This window comes from Mustela nivalis (genome assembly GCF_964662115.1).
Source record: "Mustela nivalis genome assembly, chromosome: 17".
Classification (NCBI taxonomy): Eukaryota; Metazoa; Chordata; class Mammalia; order Carnivora; family Mustelidae; genus Mustela; species Mustela nivalis.
In genome coordinates this window covers 60,344,865-60,362,980 of record NC_139036.1, presented here as the reverse complement: position 1 = coordinate 60,362,980, position 18,116 = coordinate 60,344,865, and the positions used below count along the sequence as shown (strand labels likewise).

General features: G+C 65.8%; 1 protein-coding gene and 1 long non-coding RNA gene across 9 annotated transcripts in view; both read right to left on the bottom strand.

Annotated features, from left to right (window-relative positions):
* The window catches only part of LOC309850933, a 1,194,231-nt gene that overhangs the window by 899,729 nt on the left and 276,386 nt on the right, over positions 1-18,116 (bottom strand). The gene's annotated exons all lie outside the window — the stretch shown is intronic.
* ENDOV (endonuclease V) lies at positions 3,739-16,976 on the bottom strand. Of its 8 annotated transcripts, none has more exons than XR_014304505.1 (9): positions 16,471-16,976; positions 15,577-15,748; positions 11,222-11,360; positions 10,926-10,965; positions 9,949-10,421; positions 8,818-8,856; positions 8,404-8,532; positions 6,740-6,813; positions 3,739-5,995 (listed from the first exon to the last, which is right to left on the bottom strand). XR_014304505.1 is itself a non-coding variant. In XM_082705507.1 (9 exons), exons 1-9 carry the CDS (start codon positions 16,524-16,526, stop codon positions 5,905-5,907), a joined length of 879 nt encoding a protein of 292 aa, XP_082561633.1. In that variant the 5' UTR covers positions 16,527-16,976; the 3' UTR covers positions 3,739-5,904. The 8 variants fall into 8 exon arrangements, 4 of the variants coding, with proteins under 4 accessions (XP_082561633.1, XP_082561634.1, XP_082561635.1 ...); XR_014304506.1 differs by having other exon boundaries at positions 8,788-8,856; positions 9,949-10,061; positions 16,471-16,621; XR_014304508.1 differs by lacking the exon at positions 16,471-16,976 and adding an exon at positions 16,304-16,381.

Here is an 18,116-nt window from a genome sequence, read left to right as displayed (position 1 = left end):
GGAGGGCTGGGGAGCTGCGGGCTCCGCGTCCTGCCCACAGTGGCCCCCGCTGGCTCCCCCCATGTTCCCGCCCCCCGCTTTGCTCCAGGTCTGCTGCCTCTATCTCCGACAGTGAGCCCACCTTCACCGACCCCTTCCCCACTCTTCCGACCATTGGGTGCGGAACGACGGGGGAGGAGGGCCCAGCCCTGTTCCCAAGCAACAGCTGTCCCTGTCCCCAGCGCCGCCGATGGTGGTAGGAAGCTGCCGGAGGTTGCTCCTGCTTCCTGGGGAGGTGAGCCAGGGATAGCGGGCTGTGCTCCATCATCGCCACGACACCTCGTCTAATTACCCCGTGCGCTATTCATTTGGATGTCAGCGCTGCGGCGTGCCTGTGCCTTTAATTAATAATTTGGTAAAACTCCATGCAGTGCCGGCCAGGGCAGTGCAGCAGGGACTGCTGGGGCTGGGACAAACCTGCAGGGGCTGGGCCGCGTCTGTGAGGAGCTCCCCCTCCACCAGCAAGTGCAGAGGCCTCAGGCTGGAACGCAGGACTCTCGCTCCTTGTCCCCAGCTGTTCCCACCAGGCCCTGAAGGCCTAAGTCAAGCCCCTTCAGGACCCATCCAGGAAAGCAGCAGGAAAACAGACCCTCAGGGGTACGTGTACACCAGGGACTGGAGCCCAGGTGGCCTTTGGACCCTGGAGACTTGGGGCCCCAGGATCCTGGGGGAGGACTGAGGGATGGCCGAAGGTGCTGAGGGGCCTGGCTAAAAACCAGAACCAAATGAGCCAATACCTGTGGCCGGAGGGGTGGGGTGGGGTGGTCCTTGGGACAGTTAGGATCACAGCCAGGCCTCCCCCAAGGCTTGTCTTTGGCCTGATCATGAAGGGTCACTCCTAGCCCTGGTGTCCCCCATTCCTGAATGGGACAAGAGTGGGGAGGGTGCACAGGCTGGGACCCCAAGGTACGGAGACCCAAGGGGCCCAAGTGTGACCCGCAATGGCCAGGCCAAGCCACCTCACGGGAGCCTCTCACTCCCAGCCCTTGGGCAGCGTGGGGACCTAGGGAAGGGAGGCAGAGGCTACTGGGTTAACAGGAAAATCTATTTGGGTCCGACTTGAGTAATTGAGTGGCTCAAGACTTATTCTTGGCTCTGGGGCAGGCTGTGGTCTGTGAAGACGGACATCATCTCGGCCCTGTTTTTAAGGAGCTGAAACACCACCCGCTCAGGGCCCCCACATGACCTTCTGTGCTGGGGCAAGAAAGCAGAGCTCCTGTGGCGGGGCGTGGAGTGGGCAGGACATGTCCCCTGAAGCCCCCTCCCTACACACACGTCTGAGGCTCCCTGAGTCTCTGTGAATGGCCTGGCTGGCAGGTCCCCAGCTCAGCGTGCCTACCTGACTCCACCGACTCCTCCCTGCCGCCGCCCCTCTACCTGAACTCCCAGCCTGGCCCACGTCTGACCCCTGCACCCCTCAGCCCCGCCCCCTCTGAGAAGCCGTGGCCGTTTCCTCGCCCGCACCCCCAGGGTGGGCAGGCTCTCCGCGCACCGCCCGGCCGTCTATCTCTGATCTGCGCCCTGCGCCCTGGTGGCCGTTGGAAGGGCTGAGGGGCCCCTGGCACCCCCCGCCCCCACTGCGGGCTCTCTTCCTGGAGGCTAGCGTTGCCGTTACCAGAGCCAGACAAAGACATCGCGAGAGAACGACAGACCAATAACCCTCGGCAATATTGATCTAAAGTCCTCAACAGAACATGCGCAGATCGAATTCGGCAGCAGGGCAAGAGGGCTGTATGTCATGACCAAGTGCAATTCATTCCAGAAGCGCGGAGTGGCCCAAAATACGACAGTCCACCCACGGGACGCAGCACACTGCAGAGTGACGGAGAACCGTCAGTCCGACTGGCACAGGAAGCGCGGCACAAACCCGAGCCCCGTTCATGATGGAGACACCGAGACTGGGCTCAGGGAGCCCCCTCGGCCCGGACGGGGCGCTGGTGCGGAGCCCGGGGCCCACACCGTCCCCAGCGGGGACCGAGCGCTCCTCCTCAAACCAGGACCAAGACAAGGACGTCTGTACTCGCTACTGGGATTCAACGTCCTACTGGAGTCCCAGCCGGACTGTTAGGCAAGAACAGGACAGGAAAGGGAGGAGGAGGAGGAACGCGATCTCGGTTTGCACGGGATGGGACCTCACAGGAGAACAGCCGAAGACTGTGTGTGCACGCAGACGCACGCAGGGGCGCACACACGCAGAGCTAGGAAATCAGAGCGCAGCTGCGAATACAGACACAAAAGCCCGCGCTATCTCTGCATGTTAGCAACCAACGATCCCAAAATGAAGCTCAGGAAACAATCCCATTTACAATTGCATGAGAAAGAGCAACTACTTAGGAACAAATTTAACCAAAGGAAGGGTAAGACGTGTACACTGAAGGGGCGCCTGGGGGGCTCGGTGGGTTCAGCGACCGAGTCCTGGCTTCGGCTCAGGTCATGATCTCAGGGTCGTGGGACTGAGCCCCGTGTAGGGCTCTGCGCTGGGTGTGGAGCCTGCGGAGAGTCTCTCTCCCTCTGCTCCTCCCCGTCCCTTTCTCCCTCTCAAAAAAAAAAGTCTTGACACCGAAAACCACACGACGATACGGACGGAAGTTCGCGGAGAAGGAAAGGAAAAGGTCTGGAGCCCGGCCGGCGAGACTGAGCACCACTAGGGGCAGCGCTCCAGAGGTGGTCAGTGCAGTGACCGCCACATGTCCCGCTGCCTTTTCACGGAAATGGACAAGCGAGTCCTGCACCTCACACGGAACGGCAGGGGCCCAGGAGAGCCGGCCATGAAGGGTCACACGAAGGGTCAGAGATCTCCGTGCAGGAGCCGGAACCGCAGCCCTCTTAGGGGAGGTCTCCGCGACCCTGGATTAGGCAATGATTTCTTTAATGTGACACCGAATGCACCAGCAACAGACACATTGGACTTGACCGAATTCGACAGCTTTCACGCACAAGACACCACCCGGGGAGTGAAAAGCCAGCCCACGGACTGGAGGGAGCCCATGTGTGAGTTACGTAACCCGGCGGGGTCTGGTACACGGAGCACAGGGAGAACTCTCACAACAACACAACAGCCCCATTTCAAAAAGGGCAAAGATGTCTGCAGACAGTTCACCCAGAAGGATGTACAAATGGCCAATGACTGCATGAAAAGGTGCTCCCCGTCCTCCGTCCTCCGGGAACTGCACACCACACTTGGGGGCGGCCAGAATTGGAAGCGGCAGGGGGAGACCCGGGAGCCCTGTGCTTGCTGGGGAGCTGCGTGCCCCTTCCCCAGAAGGTAACACACAGCCGCCAAAGGACCCAGAGACTGCTGTCCTCGGCACACACCTGGGGGGCGGGACGCCCGTGTCCATATAAATCCCCACCCGCGTGCGCACGGCCGCGACACAGGCTCTCGCCGGACAACGGAGTTGCAGTGGGCCGTCCGCAGTGGTCCTGCGTGGCACCACACCACGGAGAACTGTGAACATCCTGTGGTCAGACATGGGCCCAGAGATGCGAGAGCAGCCAGACATGAAAGCTGCATGCCGCGTGCCTCTAGGGACTCGGGTGCCCAGAGTTGCCAGGGCAGGGGAGTGACGGCTGTCAGGGACGTCCCCGCAGGGTGACGAAGTGGCTTGGGAACTCGACACTAGAGCCGACGGCGCGAGATTCTGAACATGCTAAAAACCAATGAATCATACACTTGAAAAAAAATGCTTAAAATGGCAGTTTTTGTGATGTGACTTTAATATCAAAACAAAACTACTCGGGTGAGTTGTCTGTAAACTCCTCTCCAGGCTCTGGCCTGTTCTTCATGGAGGGGGGTGGGGACCCCACGGTGGCAGGTCGGGCGCACCCGGCCCCTCTGGTCACGGAGGAGCCAATGGCTTTCAGCAGAGCCCCCCTCCCGCCCCAGTGGGAAGCCGGGGCCATCTGCCTGCACCCTTAGAGAGGGTGGGGCTCTGGGGGTGTTGCTGGGAGGACCTGGTGCCAAGCCTCCCAGCCCCCCAGGGAAGCTCTCCTGTCCACACGCCTGCAGAGGATCCCTAAGGCACGGTCTGGACCCGCGAGGCCTGGTCTGGTCTGTGCAGCCCTCGCAGGACTGGCGTTCTGGGGGCCTGGGGTGGAGGGAGGCTGGGAGAGATGGCGACTCCTTTCCTTCCTGCTTCTTCCTTCTCACTGGAGCTGTTAGGCAGCTTTGCAGCAGATGGCCGTCCACCCTGGCCTCCACGAACCACCCCCCCAAACGCTGTCCCTTCCCTTGTGCAGGACTGACGAGGCGGGCTCTGTGCCACACCCCTCCACACGGTGCACCGGGGTCCAGTTGGTAAGGGGCCGTCAGGCTGTCTGGGCCCGAACTCGACCCTGCACTCCCACCCCTGGTCCTGATGCATTTGGGCAAGAAAAGCCCTAGACCGGGACAGAAGGGCTGGTGTTTACTGCCAGGCAGTCAAGGCCAAGAGCTTTGCAAGTGGGGGTGGGGGGCGAGACCTGCTTGGACAGGAGGACGGAACCTGGTGCTTCCTTCCCACAAGCAGAAGTCCCCTGAAAGGCATGTGGAACATGCTGGAACCCACCACGGGGGAGAGCACCTCGTGGCCCTCCACAGCCCCACCTGCCCTGGAGCAATCCTGCCTCCCACGGAGCTGTCCCACACAGGGGCCACTGCCACTGAGTGGGACCGCCTGACTCAGCCTCCCCCCAGCCACCCGGCCTCGTAAGGGGGCCTCAGGAGCACCACCGGAGCAGGAGGGAAAAGGGCCAGCAGCCTGCCTCGCTCACTGGCCCCTCGGTTCTCCCCAGGGCCTGGCCCCAGAGAAGAGCTCACTTCTCAACAATGGAAGATGCTGGTTGGGGAGGGGGAGTGCTGAGCCCACGGTTGTCCAGACCGTGACCAGCTCTTTGAGAAATAATATGAAAGGCAAGAAGGGCCTCTTAAAATCAGACTTGTCTGCAAATGCCAGGCGTGGAGGGAGGGAACCTGGAGGGCAAGCAGGCACGCAGAGGCCTGGGGGCCGTGGGTGAGGGGCACGGCCCCCGCAAGCTGGGCCTTGCAGCCCTCAGCGAGACAAGCAGCCGGGACAGGGCGTGCTGCGTCCCTGCAGGGGAGGCTGGCCTTGGGGTAAGGAGGCTGGCGGGGGAGGGCACTCCAGCCCAGACGGGACGTGTCTCAACTGGCTTCCAGCCTTGCAGCCCCTGGCAGGAGCGGCAGCCCGGACACCACTCCCCCGGGACCTCCGCGCCAGGCCTCTGGCACCCGGGCCAGCCCACAGGGTCCCTGATCCCTGAGCGTGCCAGCGCTGGGCAGGGCAGCCAGGGACCAGGCCTGGCCACTTCAGTCTGCACCTGCCAGGGTCGGGGCAGAGGGCACTCTGTATGGCTGACTGGCCGGGGTAGAGGTGGGGGGAACCGCCGGTTTAGGAATGAGCTCCGGAAAGATAAAACGCAAAAGCAAACACAGCAGCAGAGTGCGCTGAAGGACGGACGGACGAGCAGCCAGGACAGACACAGTCCGGCAGGCCTAAGCCCACCTGGGCACTTTAAGAACAAAAACAAAACACATCAAAGAACCCCCAAAACTCTAAATGCCCTTCCTGGGCCCTGGGAGAGCACTGCTGGGCTCCTCCTGGGGCCGGTGCTCTGAGGTGGGACATCTATCTCCTGACAGCCTCCTGCCTGAGACCTTGGAGCAAGAGGGACCACTGCCTGGGCCCACGCAGCAGGGCCTAGCCTACAGCCGTCCCTGTCGCCGCAGTGGCCAGCGTGTGCTGAGGCCTGCAGCTGGGGACCCACAGCTCTGGGCAGGAGCGGGAAGCTGGGCAGCCCGAGCGCTTCGCCGTGTCCGGCTCAGCCCCCCCACTGTCGCTGTTGGTCTTTGCGGTGTGTCTTGGGAACTCAGCTGTGAGCCTCGGGGGGCCTGTCCTCACCTTCGGGCTCTTTCGAACCTCCCTTGGGGCACACCTTTGGCCCCTGTGCCTTCTGGCTCCTGGTAATGACATTGAGAAACGGCAGCATCAAATGCAGAGCCAGCCCGGAGGCCCCCTGGCTCCCCAGGTGGTGCAGGAAGCCACCGCTGATTCGAGCAGGGAGAGACCCTGCTGGACAAGGGCCGTGTGCACTCCAGCTGGCCAGCAGCCACCCGGGAGAGCTCGGGGGCGGGGGCGGCCCATTCTCAGGACAGCTTAGCTGGGCTTAGGACAGTCCTCGACTTAGAAAAAAAAGGGGCTTGAGGAAAAGCCGACGGTAACCTCTCTGGGCCTGTAAATGTCACGCCTGTTCTGCGCGTGCACAGTGGGCCACGGGTCTGTCTCGTGGTGTGGTGCCACGGGAGGGTTGAATAACCAGTCACACATCCGCCAGGTCTCCCACCAGACCTTACAGGACAAGAATGACTATGGCTGGCACGCAGTTAAGGAAACCGAGGCCCGGAGAATGTCACGGCCATGGCAGCTTGTGAGGCCCAGAATGAAAACCGGGTCCATCTGACCCCCACGCCCTTCCTGCGGAGCCCACGCCTCAGCACCACAGAAACCGTGGACAAGGAGGTGGGGGCAGCCCTGGTGGGCTTCAGGAATTCCCACCGGAGTCAGCCCAGTCCCCGTATCCTGCTGCCCGGTCTCTACCATCCCTCCAGGGACTCTGCGTCCTCCTCCCAGCCCCGCAGGGAACACGGCGCCACCATGATCAGCCGACGCTGTCGCCACCGCCGCCGAGCGTGCGCAGCACTCACCTCTCCTGTGCTGGTGTCGGGGGCTCCGGGGCTCCCAGGGTCCTGCGGATGTAGTCTCGAGAGCGGATGTCAGCCTGAGGAGAGGGGCTCCCGTGAGAGGTGCTGGTGTCTACACAAGCCCCCACCCCACGACAGCTCGGTACAAACTCTTACTTCCTGGACAAAGCCACACAGGTGACGCCAGACTGTCACGGGCCCAGCCTTCGGGAACAGGAGCTACAGCCCCGTGAAGGACACAACGGCAGGTCCCTGAAGGGCCCGAGCGGACAGGCTGAGCGGGAGGCCGTGGGTTGTCCCTGGGACCCAGCGGCGCCCCGGGGCTCCTGCCGGCTTCATGGCCTGTGCTGCTGGAGCTTGTGGTTCTGCCCCAGCCTGCTCTCCCGGCTCCCGGCTGTGTCTGCTACAAGACCCCCCGCACCCAGGGAAGTGTCGCCAGGTTTGCGGAGTCACGAGCACGGTGGTCGAGTCCACCTGAGGGACGGGGCTCTGGCCGTGGCGGGACCCCAGAGATGCCCCCTAGAGGCCCAGATCCTCACAGCCCAGCGACTGGGAACCAAGGGCCGCGAGTCACAGCCACACGTGGGCTGCTGCTGCCACCTGCAGGCCGTCCTGCGCACCAGCAGCCGGGAAAGGTCCAGGTCCCCAGGAGGTGGCTGTGGCCAGGATGGGGGAGCTGAGCTGCGTGGAGCGGCTCTCAACAGTGTGGCTGGGGCCCCTGGGTCACCTTGAGATGTCCCGGCACAGGTCGCGGGGAGACGGGGGAGGCAGCAGGGATGAGGGAGTTTTCCGGGCGCTTTGCCCTCCTGTTCTACAGCAGCAGCGCTGAGCCGGGAGCCTGTGCCCCAGGGCTGGACCACACAACCAGCAGCTGTCTAGAAGGGCTCCCCCAGCTCCTCTGCGTGGCCCAGAGAGCCACTGCTTGTGACTCACACCCAGGTCCCCGCGGGGAGCCTTGCTGAAGGGCTCGCGCCACCCCGGTTCTGGCGACTCCTTCCTCGGAGCTTCCTGCCGGCGTCAGATTCATGCCCACCCCAGGGCCTTGACAGACGTGGGTCCCTGAACCCGGACCGCCTTCCCCCTTCTCTGGCTGGTCTCTTCCTGAGGACAGTTTCTCTGGGTCCTCATGCCCCAGGCTTCCCTGGGACACATACTTCCCTGAGAATGGTGATGCCCCGTCACCACTGAGCCACCAACTTGTGCTCAGTTCTAGCCCCTACGGGCTGCGTTTCTTCTCAGCCGAGTCCACCTGGTCCCCAAAGTTCTGCCCCGCACTCCCACCCCCCGTCCCTGATGTAGGTGCTGGGGGCCTGGCCCAGCCACATCCCACAGTCTCCTGACTGATGACCGGTCCAGAATGAGGCTTGCTGAGCACCACCTGCAGCCCCGCGGAGGACGGGGGCTCCCTCCCAGGCCAGCCAGGCAGGTTGGGCACGGAGGGGTTGGGCAAGGGTGGGCAGGCTGCTCTGCCGCCCGAGCCGCTATCAGCTGATGTTCCCGACGACCCCAGCACGGGACGTAGGACGGCGCAGCAGGCTGACGCTGCAGGCAGGCCAGGAGGAGCTCTGCTGCCCCCGCCTGCCCCCAGGGCCCAGCGGGGCCCAAGCAGGCCCTGCCACAGGAGCTTGTGCCGAGGGCAGAGCAGCGGGCGCACGCGGCCCACCCACCTGTCGCACGGGCTCCGGGATCCGGAACCTGCAGCAGCCTCGGGTCAGACGCACGGCAGCCTCCAGGCTTATCTTGTGGCCCACAGAGACATAGAGGGGCCTGCTGCTGCGGTCGTGGCTCTTCAGGGCCTAGGACGAGGAAGGCAGAGTCAGGGCGCAGCTGAGACCAGCCCCGGGGGCTTCACGACAGGCAACAGGTTGGGGGCAGGCCACGGCGAGGACAGCCCAGAGGTCCCCTCCACACAGCCAGGGGCGGGGGGCTCAGGGCACCCCCTGGCTCCGTCAGAGGGGCGGGGGAAGGCGGGCAGGGTCTGGGGCGCAGGAGCGACTGGGTACGTGTTTGTGGGTCCCACCCCCCCGGGGGTGCAGGCCCGGGCAGCTCACCATGCCCAGGACGGTCCCAGAGCCTCCTACCAGAGGAAATGAATCCCCGCCAGCCTGCAGAAGTCGTATCTGGAAAACAGGAAGAGAAAACATGCAAAAAGCCTTTTCTCGGTGGAAAGCAGAGGGTAGGCCTGAGCAGCCGCTGGGCGAGGCGGGGGAGGGCCCAGGTCTCCACGTGGTCTGTCCTTGCGAAGCCGAGCGGTCTCGTGGCCATGGGCATACCCATCCCATGAGCGAACTCGGCATCCAGGAGGCAATCCCTACACCGCCCGACCCTGACGAGGCCCTTGGAACTCAGTTCTCTCTTCCTTGTTCGCCTGGAGAAGAGGCAGCAGCCCACCCAGGTCCCAGGACTGATGCCTGGAGGGGCCGGGCTGCCATGAAGGCCTGGCACCCGCCCACCCAGCCTGGCGCTTCCTACGGGCCAGGAGCCCTCCCTGCCACGCTCTCTCCTGCGAGGAATTTAAGGATGTTTGACTCAACCCAACAAAGTCTTTTTAGGGGCGGTGATTGGTCCACTGAGTGACTCAGGAGCCTCCTCAGTTGGGTCTGGGGCCCATCCACTCCACCACCAACTGTTCTGGGCAGACACAGGTCTGCCCAGAGGAATAAGACAGATGTGATTGCTGTTCTCGGAGTCTGCCACCCCGCAGTAGAGGCAGACGTGTCACCGGGTCCCTCTGGAGTGGGTGTCACGTTCCCAGTGCCAGCCTCGAGGGGCCAGAGTGGGGGGATGCTGGGAGAAGGTGCAGTGAGGAAAGGCCGAGGCAGGCTGGGCAGCACCAACCCTCAGGCCCTGGACTGGGGCTGGCGAGAAGCAGAGAGGGCCTCACGGGCTCCCCAGTGTCCTGTCCCCAGTGACCGGAGGCTCCTGCCCTACACGGGCTGCCGCAGCAACGCACAGGCAGCAGGGATGGGGGCGGCAAGCACATGCCCAAAAGGCTGGAGAGCTCAGAGGGCACTACTCCAGGCGGCCGCTGTGACCCCCGACCCACGGGGGACACGGGCCCCCACGGAGAACGGTGGGGCTTTCTTCTCTGGGATGAGGAGAGTGCCGGCAGGCCAAGCCGGATCGGAGGTGCCTGTGGGGCAGGCCGCTGCGTGCCCCCCCCAGGCCCTCTCCCTGTCCCCCCGCCGTGCGGGCGCCGCCGCGGCCCTCACCTTCTCCTTGTGCTGGGCGTCGCTCTCCAGCCCGTCCACCTGCAGGAGCTTCTTGGCCACCCCAACGCAGGGCAAGTCTGTGAGGACGCCGAGGTGGCAGGCCACTCCGAAGCCTACGGGACAGAGGGTCAGGCTGGGTTGGCGGGAGGCGAGCCCAGCAGTGCGGAGACGGTGCAGGGACAGGACAAGCCAGAGCGAGCCGAGTGTGCCCAGGTAGGCCGAGGCCTGTCGGCAGACTGAGCACCGAGGAGAGAGGAGCGGGAGAGCCGCCCGCCCTGGGACGCGGCCCTCTGCCTTCACGGGTGTCAGGCTGGGGCGGAAGAGGCCCCCCTCCCCCTGGCGAGGTCGGGGGCCAGATTCGCTCGCGACGCTTCACACCGGCTCTCTCCCACTTTCTGGCACTTTCCATCCTCTTCTCCTCTTTGCGGCCGCCGTCAGGCCTCAGCTTCCCTCCCAACTCATTCTTGGGGCTCCTGCCAGGCATGGCGCATGCCGTGACTGGGGGCCTGGCCCCACGCTGGCACCCTCGGGTCCCAGGGCCAGCCTTCCTGGGTCCCTCTGCTGCCCCACCCTCAGGCTTGTGGCCCCGCACAGGTCACTCTGGGGTCAGCGTCCCAGGGCGCAGGTGGGTGCGAGTTTCCCAGCGCCAGTGGGGAATGGGCACTCCGGTCTGGCTTCGGTCGAGGGCCTGTCACTGCCTGAGGTGGGACGAGGGGCACGAGTGGGACAGGCTCGCTGGGCAGCAGCCAGGACAACGGGCCGAGCGTGCCTGCGACGGGCCAGCGCAGAGCGCTAAGGGAGGCCCCGCGGGAGCGACAAGCAGGGCGGGGTCCCGACAAGGCAAGCATGCCCAGGAAGGCGTGGTCAGGGCCTGGCTGGCGGCAGAGGGCCCGGGGCAGGGCACAGACACAGGCACTCCACAAGCGCACTGGTCGGAACTGCCCCCTCTGGGCCCGGTCTTTCGGGAGCAGGATTACCTCGGTGGTGGAGAACCCCGTTTCCATCCACAAGGAGGACCTGGAAGAGCCACAGGTGAAAGTCAGTCGGCCGAACCGCCCCTCCCCCATCAGGCCAAGGCATCCTGGAGCAGGCCGGGCAGGCTGCCACGTCTGGGGGGATGGCGGCTTTTTAGAAAATCTGAGCCCTCTCCTCAAGGTAAGAGTGCCTCCTTTCCAGGGAGTTCCGAGGTCTCCCCGCGTGGCGGGTTGTGCGGCCGGCCCAGGCCTTCCCTCCTCGGTGGACACCAAGGCCCTTCTCCCCGGAGTCGAGGTACCTGCCTGGGGCACAAGGCGGGGCTCCTTCTCCCGCAGCCGCCGCACCGCGTCCACCAGGAAGGGCACCTCTCGGAAGGCCAGGAAGCCCGACACGTAGGGAGCCGTCAGGCTAACCATGCAGCAGTCCTCATACACCACCTGTCACCGGGCACCGGGGTCACAGGTGGGCGTGGCCCTCGGCCCTTTGTCCTTCCAGCCTCGTGGAGCTGCCAGCTCCCTCCCTGTCTCCCAGCCCCACCCATCTGGGGGGAGAGTGCCTGGTGACAAGGTGATCATCCTGCAAATGGGTGAGGGGGAGCCAGCCTGTGGCCTTTCAAAGGGGCTCACACGCTTCCCGCACCGGACCCTCCTGCTCGGGTCCCCGCTGTCCGCCCCACACCCGGAGGCCGGCCGTCAGGAGGCTCAGAGAAGACAGAGCACGTCTGTGAAATACTGACAGAGAAAGGACGCCGCTGCTCCCCGTCAGAAGCCAAGGCCAGGCCTTCAGAGGTCATGAGCACAAGAAAGGCCAGCCGGGCTCTGTGAAAAGAGATTTCAAAGAATCCAGAAAAAGACAAGTGGGCTCAGAGCTAGACAATCTGAAAGAGAAAACAGGTCCCAAGGGACAGGAGTCTAAAGAGAGACCGAGAGGGGCCAGAGGCAGAGCCCCGGGGCCGTCCAAACCACACCTTCCACCCCCTCTGGAAGCTGGGCTCGAAGTGCCTGTGCCCCAGAGAAGGGGCCGCTGTCGCCGAGCACGAGGCTGGGGCTGGGCCTCCAGCATCCTGACGGTGGACTCGCGGAAGCTTATCCAACTGCCAGTGACGCAAAGCGGGGGCTCTGGGCCACAGACAGGGCAGAGAAACAGCTTGGCGGTGAGCCGGGCAGCTGGAGTGGAGCCCCAGGACGCTTAAATGTGGCCAGAACTCTCACAGGTTCACGGCTGCTTATGTCCGAATCTGTCCACACGGGCTCCAGAAACCGGAGATCCACAAGGAGAGGACATGTAGCTCCGTGGACACCTCGTCCACGGCACGACCCAGGGACGAGCCAGTGACAACCGTCTGGGCGCACCTACACGCAGAAGCGAGAGGCCGGGAGCGGCAGAGGCAGCTCTCGATCTGGGCCGGGCGGCTGGCCGGCACCGGGGGCTGTTTGGAATGAGGCCTGTGGGCAGTCCTGGCCAGCGGGGGCCTGAGGGAAGAGGCGTGGGAGGACACGGGACCAGCAGGGGCCTTGCAGGACGCGGCCTCTGGGGAGAAACAGGGGAACCCTGCAGGGTTGTGTAGAGGACGAGGCCGGGAGCGTGAGGCCCTTCAGGGACGAGAGTCAAGAGGCGGAAGGCACGGTGGCCGTCGTCGGCTCGGAAAAGGACAGCACTTGCTGGAGCGACTACACGTCACTGTCCCTCAGTCCCTCGCGACCTGAGAAACCCAGCCAGCCACCCACAGCCCCGGGCCTCCAGACACCCGTCGAAGCACGGCTCGCCACGCACACGGAGGGCCGCGCCAGCTCAGACGGCGATGACCCAAACTCGCGACTCGGTGAGTAAGCGCTGCCGGCTGCCGTGCGGTGGTGGCGGACAGTGTGCGCTATTCCTACGCGCAGATGAGAGCACCAGGCAAAAGTTGACAACTCACGACGGCCAGAACAGCCAGAGCGCGTGGCCGAAGAGGAGAAACAGGGCGATGGGGCCGGGCACGTCAAGCCTCAATCCAAGCAGCGTTCCAGAAAGAAAGGAAATCTGACCCCACACATTCAAAGAGCCAGCTGCCAGCTTGGGGGCACAGGCCTGCACCGGCCAGCTTGGGAAGTACACGAGCGAGCGAGAGGAGTAAAGGAAACAGGCACGGTCACAGGCACCCCCGGCCCGAGTCCACGTGACATCCACGAGGCGCAAGGGCAGCAGAGGGCTCCACGACATGTCCGACCCCTGCAGACGGGAACACAGTAGCAGCTCGAGAGGCAACTGGGGAAGAGATACAGACAGGGATCCGGAGGGGCTACGGGACGGTGAAGACTGCTGCCACGGAGGTCTCTCCAGGGACAGGCCTGCTGAGGGGCTCCCCGGTGAGCCGTCACCACCTCTGGGAGACAGCAGCGGAGCCTTTGCGGCGCACATGGAAAATACAACCTCTAGTGGGCAACGGCTGGGTCTGAGCAGAGAGGACATGCGGATTCAAGGTGTCACCCTTACAGTGTTTCAGTGTTTACACATTTCTCAGTTAGAAATCTGGAAAAAGGGACAAACTCAGTCGTGTAACAGGTGTGTGAGCACGAGCCGGTCCGTGGTCCCTGGGATGATCTGCAGCTTTCAGCCTCAGTGGTGACGTAGCCCCGAACGTTCACTCAGTCTCTGTGCATTTAGACCGGCCGGACTCGGGGGGCACTCGGCTCAGTCCTGGGGCCAGACGTAGAGCCGGATGCCGCTAAGTGCGGGCATCGCGGGGGGCCAGCAGCGGGGGAGCTGGAAGTCAAGTCAGCGAGCCTCCGAGCACAGAGCGGGGCAGAGGGCCGGACGGTGGCTGTGGAGGAAGGTGGCCCGCTCCCTTGGGCAATATGAAGCAGGCGTCCAACCACCGGGCCCTGGTGCGAGGCCCCCATCGGTCAGGATGCTGGGGAAAGGGCTCCCAGCTGCACGGGCCGCCACAGGGACACCTGGTTAAGGAAGCGGACTTCCAGGTCGTACATGGGGTCCTCTTTCTTTCCAGAACTGAGCTGGGGCTCTGGGATTTACATATGCTTAAAAGCTTTATCGGGATAGAATTTACTACCATGAAGTCCCTTGTTTGGAGCACGCACTTCAACGTTACTTACGGAGTCGTACATCCTTCTGACCCTAGAACACTTCCATGAACCCCCCCAATAAATCTTGCTTCCATCAGGAGTCACCCCGTCCCTCCCTCTCCCTGCCCCTCAGCAACCCGGAGTTTACTGTCTCCGGATCCACCTAAGGGGCCTGCGGACGCCTGCGGGAGGCTGACCGGGCAGACCTGCCACCAGGCACTTCGGGGCCTCCGCACCAGACCGCGACCGAGCCCCTCTGCTGATCTAAGCTCCCCAGCGCGGGACGATGAATGCGGGGTCCGCCCAAGCAGCGGGCACGCTGCTCCGTGCCGGGGCTCCAGGAGGAAGACAGGCTCCCCCCACGCTTGAGAACCCCGTCAGTGCGGTGACTTGGTTACAGAGCCGGTGACGGAGAAAGAGAGCACGGCCCGGGACGAGAGGCGGTGAGCCCCGCAGCGAGGGGAGAACAGAGACGGACCCTGGGAACTCGGTTCCCCGAAGTGAGACCAGCGGACGTTTATTTGAGGGCGCTCTCACCTACCCTCACAACGGAGCTGTCTGTTCCCCAGCGAGAAAAGAACGTGAGGGGCGTAGGGGGAGGAGTGGGAGCGGCAGAGGGGAGGTAAGGACCCCTGGCGGTCCGGTTCCCGAGGCTGTGCCCCTTCCCCAAGGCCACCCTACAAACTGACCGGGGGGACCCGGGGGGCCAGGCTCCCCAGCCACCCCAAAGCCAGCTCTCGGCTGCGGCGGGCGCTCGGTGCGTGTCTGCCACGTTGGGGCTGACAGGGTCCTCCCGGCGAAATGAAAGCCACAGAAGCGGGAACACTGGGTCTCCGGGAGCAGCGGAGCAGGGAGGGCGAACCTCGGAGCTGCAGAGCTTGTCAGGCTCTTCTTCAGTCAAGGTTCCTCAACCGCGGACCCCAGACGAATCCCGGGCATCCCGCGGACTTGGGCGCCTCCGAGTGTCCTCCACGGGCAGGCCCGGAGCTAGGCGCCTGCCGCCACGCGGGTGGGCACGGCCACGAGGCTCCCACCGCTGCAGGGCGCACGTTCTGGGAGGGCAGAGGGACCCGCCACTCCCACCCCAGCGCAGAAAAGGGGAACGAGAGGGCAGGGGAGGGCCGGGGAGGGCCGGGGAGGGCAGGGCAGGTGCCTACTGGGACCTTAACTTATCAGCAAGCACAGCCCCAGGGACCAGGCGGCCCCAGAGCGCGCCGGGCAGAGTCCCTGAGGACGGTCGTGCCGCTCGCAGCACCGAGAGGGTCACAGCGGGCAGAGCCGATGCAGGAATCCCCGGAGGCTGACGGACGGGGCGCGGCCGGGGGCAGATTCCCGAGCACCCAGGAAGAGCCAGCGCGGGACAGGGCGGAGCCCAAGGTGTGCGGGGCCCTGGGGACACGGGGACGCGCAGCCGGGGCAGCTCGGGCGCACGCTGCGGGTCGCGGGGATGCGACGCCGGACGCGGTGGACCCGAAGCCGACCGGGGACACTCGGACGTCTCCCCCCCGCTCCTACTTCGCTCCGTCCCGACCCGCTCAGGGAACCCACAAAGGCGGACGCGGGCTCTGCGGGCGCCACGCGGGGTTACCTCGAGCTCGGGGTAGCTGAGCACCACCAGGGACGCGCAGGCGCGGACGCCGTCGCCCTTGACGAAGGACACGTCCACGCCCCCGACCCTCCGCAGCCCCGAGAAGGCCGCGTCCCGCTGCCACGCCTCCGTGTCCCCGACCACGACGAGGGCCTTCAGCCGGGCTTGCTCCCTGAGGGCGACACACGTCCAGCGCATTCCGGACCCCGCACGTCCGGGCCCGGGGCGGCGGGGGCTTGAGGCTCTTCCCTGGGGCACTCCCGGTCTCACCACCCTCTTCCCGGGGAGCCGGCCTCGGGGACCCCCGCTCCGCGGCCCCGACCCCCGGCCCCGGGGTCGCCCCCACCGCGGTCCCGACACCCCCGCCCCGGGGTCGCCCCCTCCGCGGCCCCGACACCCCCGCCCCGGGGTCGCCCCCTCCGCGGTCCCGACCCCCCCAGCCCCGGGGTCGCCCACTCCGCGGTCCCGACCCCCCCCGCCCCGGGGTCGCCCCCTCCGCGGTCCCGACCCCCCCGCCCCGGGGTCGCCCCCTCCGCGGTCCCGACCCCCCGCCCCGGGGTCGCCCCCTCCGCGGTCCCGCCCCCCCCGCCCCGGGGTCGCCCCCTCCGCGGTCCCGCCCCCCCCGCCCCGGGGTCGCCCCCTCCGCGGTCCCGACCCCCCCGCCCCGGGGTCGCCCCCTCCGCGGTCCCGAACCCCCGCCCCGGGACACCCCCTCGGCGGTCTCGACCTCCTCTTCCCACCGCACCGAGACCCGGCGCCGGAAGCAAGCCCCGCTGACCTCACGGACTACAACTCCCGAAGTCCCTTTCGTCTGCGCACCGGAAGCGGGACGGGCCCCCGCAGCCCCAAAGTCACTCCAGACCCCAAAACTTGGCAGCTAGCCAACCGCCTTACCGTTTCCAGAACGACAGAGTTTCCTCAGGCGGCGGCGCCTCAGCCTCCCCGGCCATAGCGCGCCCCTTAAGGGCCCTTTCCGGTGGTGTCGCTTCCGGCTACGTCACTTCCGGAGGCCCGCGCGCAGGCGCCCGGCCGTCTTCGTGGGCTCGGAGCGGTGGGCTGGGTTCGGGGTCGGACGGCTGTGCTTCCGGACGCCGCCGCCTAGTGGCGCGAGGCTCCGGGGAGCCGCGAAATGGGGAGTCCGAGCGCGTGCGCGGGAGTCCCCGTCTGGGCGAAGGCTGGGGCAGCGCGCAGAGGGCGGCAAAGCCGAGGGGTGGGCGGGCCGGGGCTGGCCGCGGGCAGGGCGGGGCGGCAGCAGGGCGGCTGGCACAGCGCCGTCTGCTCGCTGCTGGGGAGGGCGCCGGCCGCAGGCTCCGGGCACCGGGAGGTGTGCGGTGCGCGCGCGGGCGCGGGGCGGGACCGGCCGTCCCTCCCGGCCTTCTCCGCACTCCGCCGCTCCAGCTCGGACGCGGCCACCGAGCAGCAGCCCCGCCCCCGGCACTGCGACTTCCGGCCCAGCGGCCGCGGTGGACGTCCGGAGAGCAGGACGCGGCCGACCCCGGGCCAGACCCCTGGGTCACCGCCACACTGCCCGCGGACAGCCGTCGGAGCGTGGACTCCGAGCTCCTCCGCGGGAGCACGTTCACTCCGCGCCCCCTTGTGCCAGCCTCGCGCTGGGCGCGGGGGTCACGGCGTCCTCGTGGGGCTGCGGCCAGCCTGCGGTGCGGACCAGGAGGGGCCAGCCCACTTGACGCCGGGGGTGGGGAAGCCCTCTCTGGGGCCGCAGAGGAGCCTGGGCAAAGGGCACAGCACGTGCAAGGGTCCTGTGGTAGGCAAGACGGTGTATCAGGCAGAGAAGGCGGCCCGCGAGGCTGACATGGAGGCACTTGGCCCACGGTGTATGTCCTACCGGCGGATCAGAGGAGTGTGGATGGGAACGGTCTGAATACAGACCGCCACAGGAGCCATGGGCGTCGGAGGTTCGGGAAAGCCGTGCCAGAGCGTTTCACAGCTGCCAGGGCCTTGAAGGACAGGCAAGTGTCCAGCAGGGAGAAGGACCACTTCTGGGTACCACTGCACCCCAGGCATGGCGCCCTGTCCTCTCCCCGCACTGTCTTCTCTCTCGCCACAGCACTGAGGTGCTGTACACACCGAGAGGCTGGGGCTTAAAGAGGTCAAGGGCTCGCTCAAGGCCAAGAACTGGCAAACGGGAACGTCCAGATTCGCACTGGGGTCTGCCTGGGACGTGTTGTGTGTGGGCGTGTGGCACACGCGGTGTGGATGAGGAGGACCTTGGATTAGGGGCCATTCGTGGGCCTGCGGAGCTGGAGCCAACGTGGCTCTGGGCGGAGGCTCTGCCATACTTCGGGGTACAGGCAGTCGGGGGCAGGGAATGCTGGGCCCCTGGGGCACTCCTCATCAGGCTGGGTGTGGAGGAATGGGGCAGGGCCGGGGGCAGGTCTGTGTAGGATGTGCCAGGCCTTGGGGCGGCACTGTGTGGGCTCCAGCTGGGGCCCTTCCCACTTCTCCCTGCTCTTGCCTCGATGGCTCCCCCAAATCCTCCCACCTCCTCAGAAGCAAGCAGCGACCTGCTCTCCCCAGGC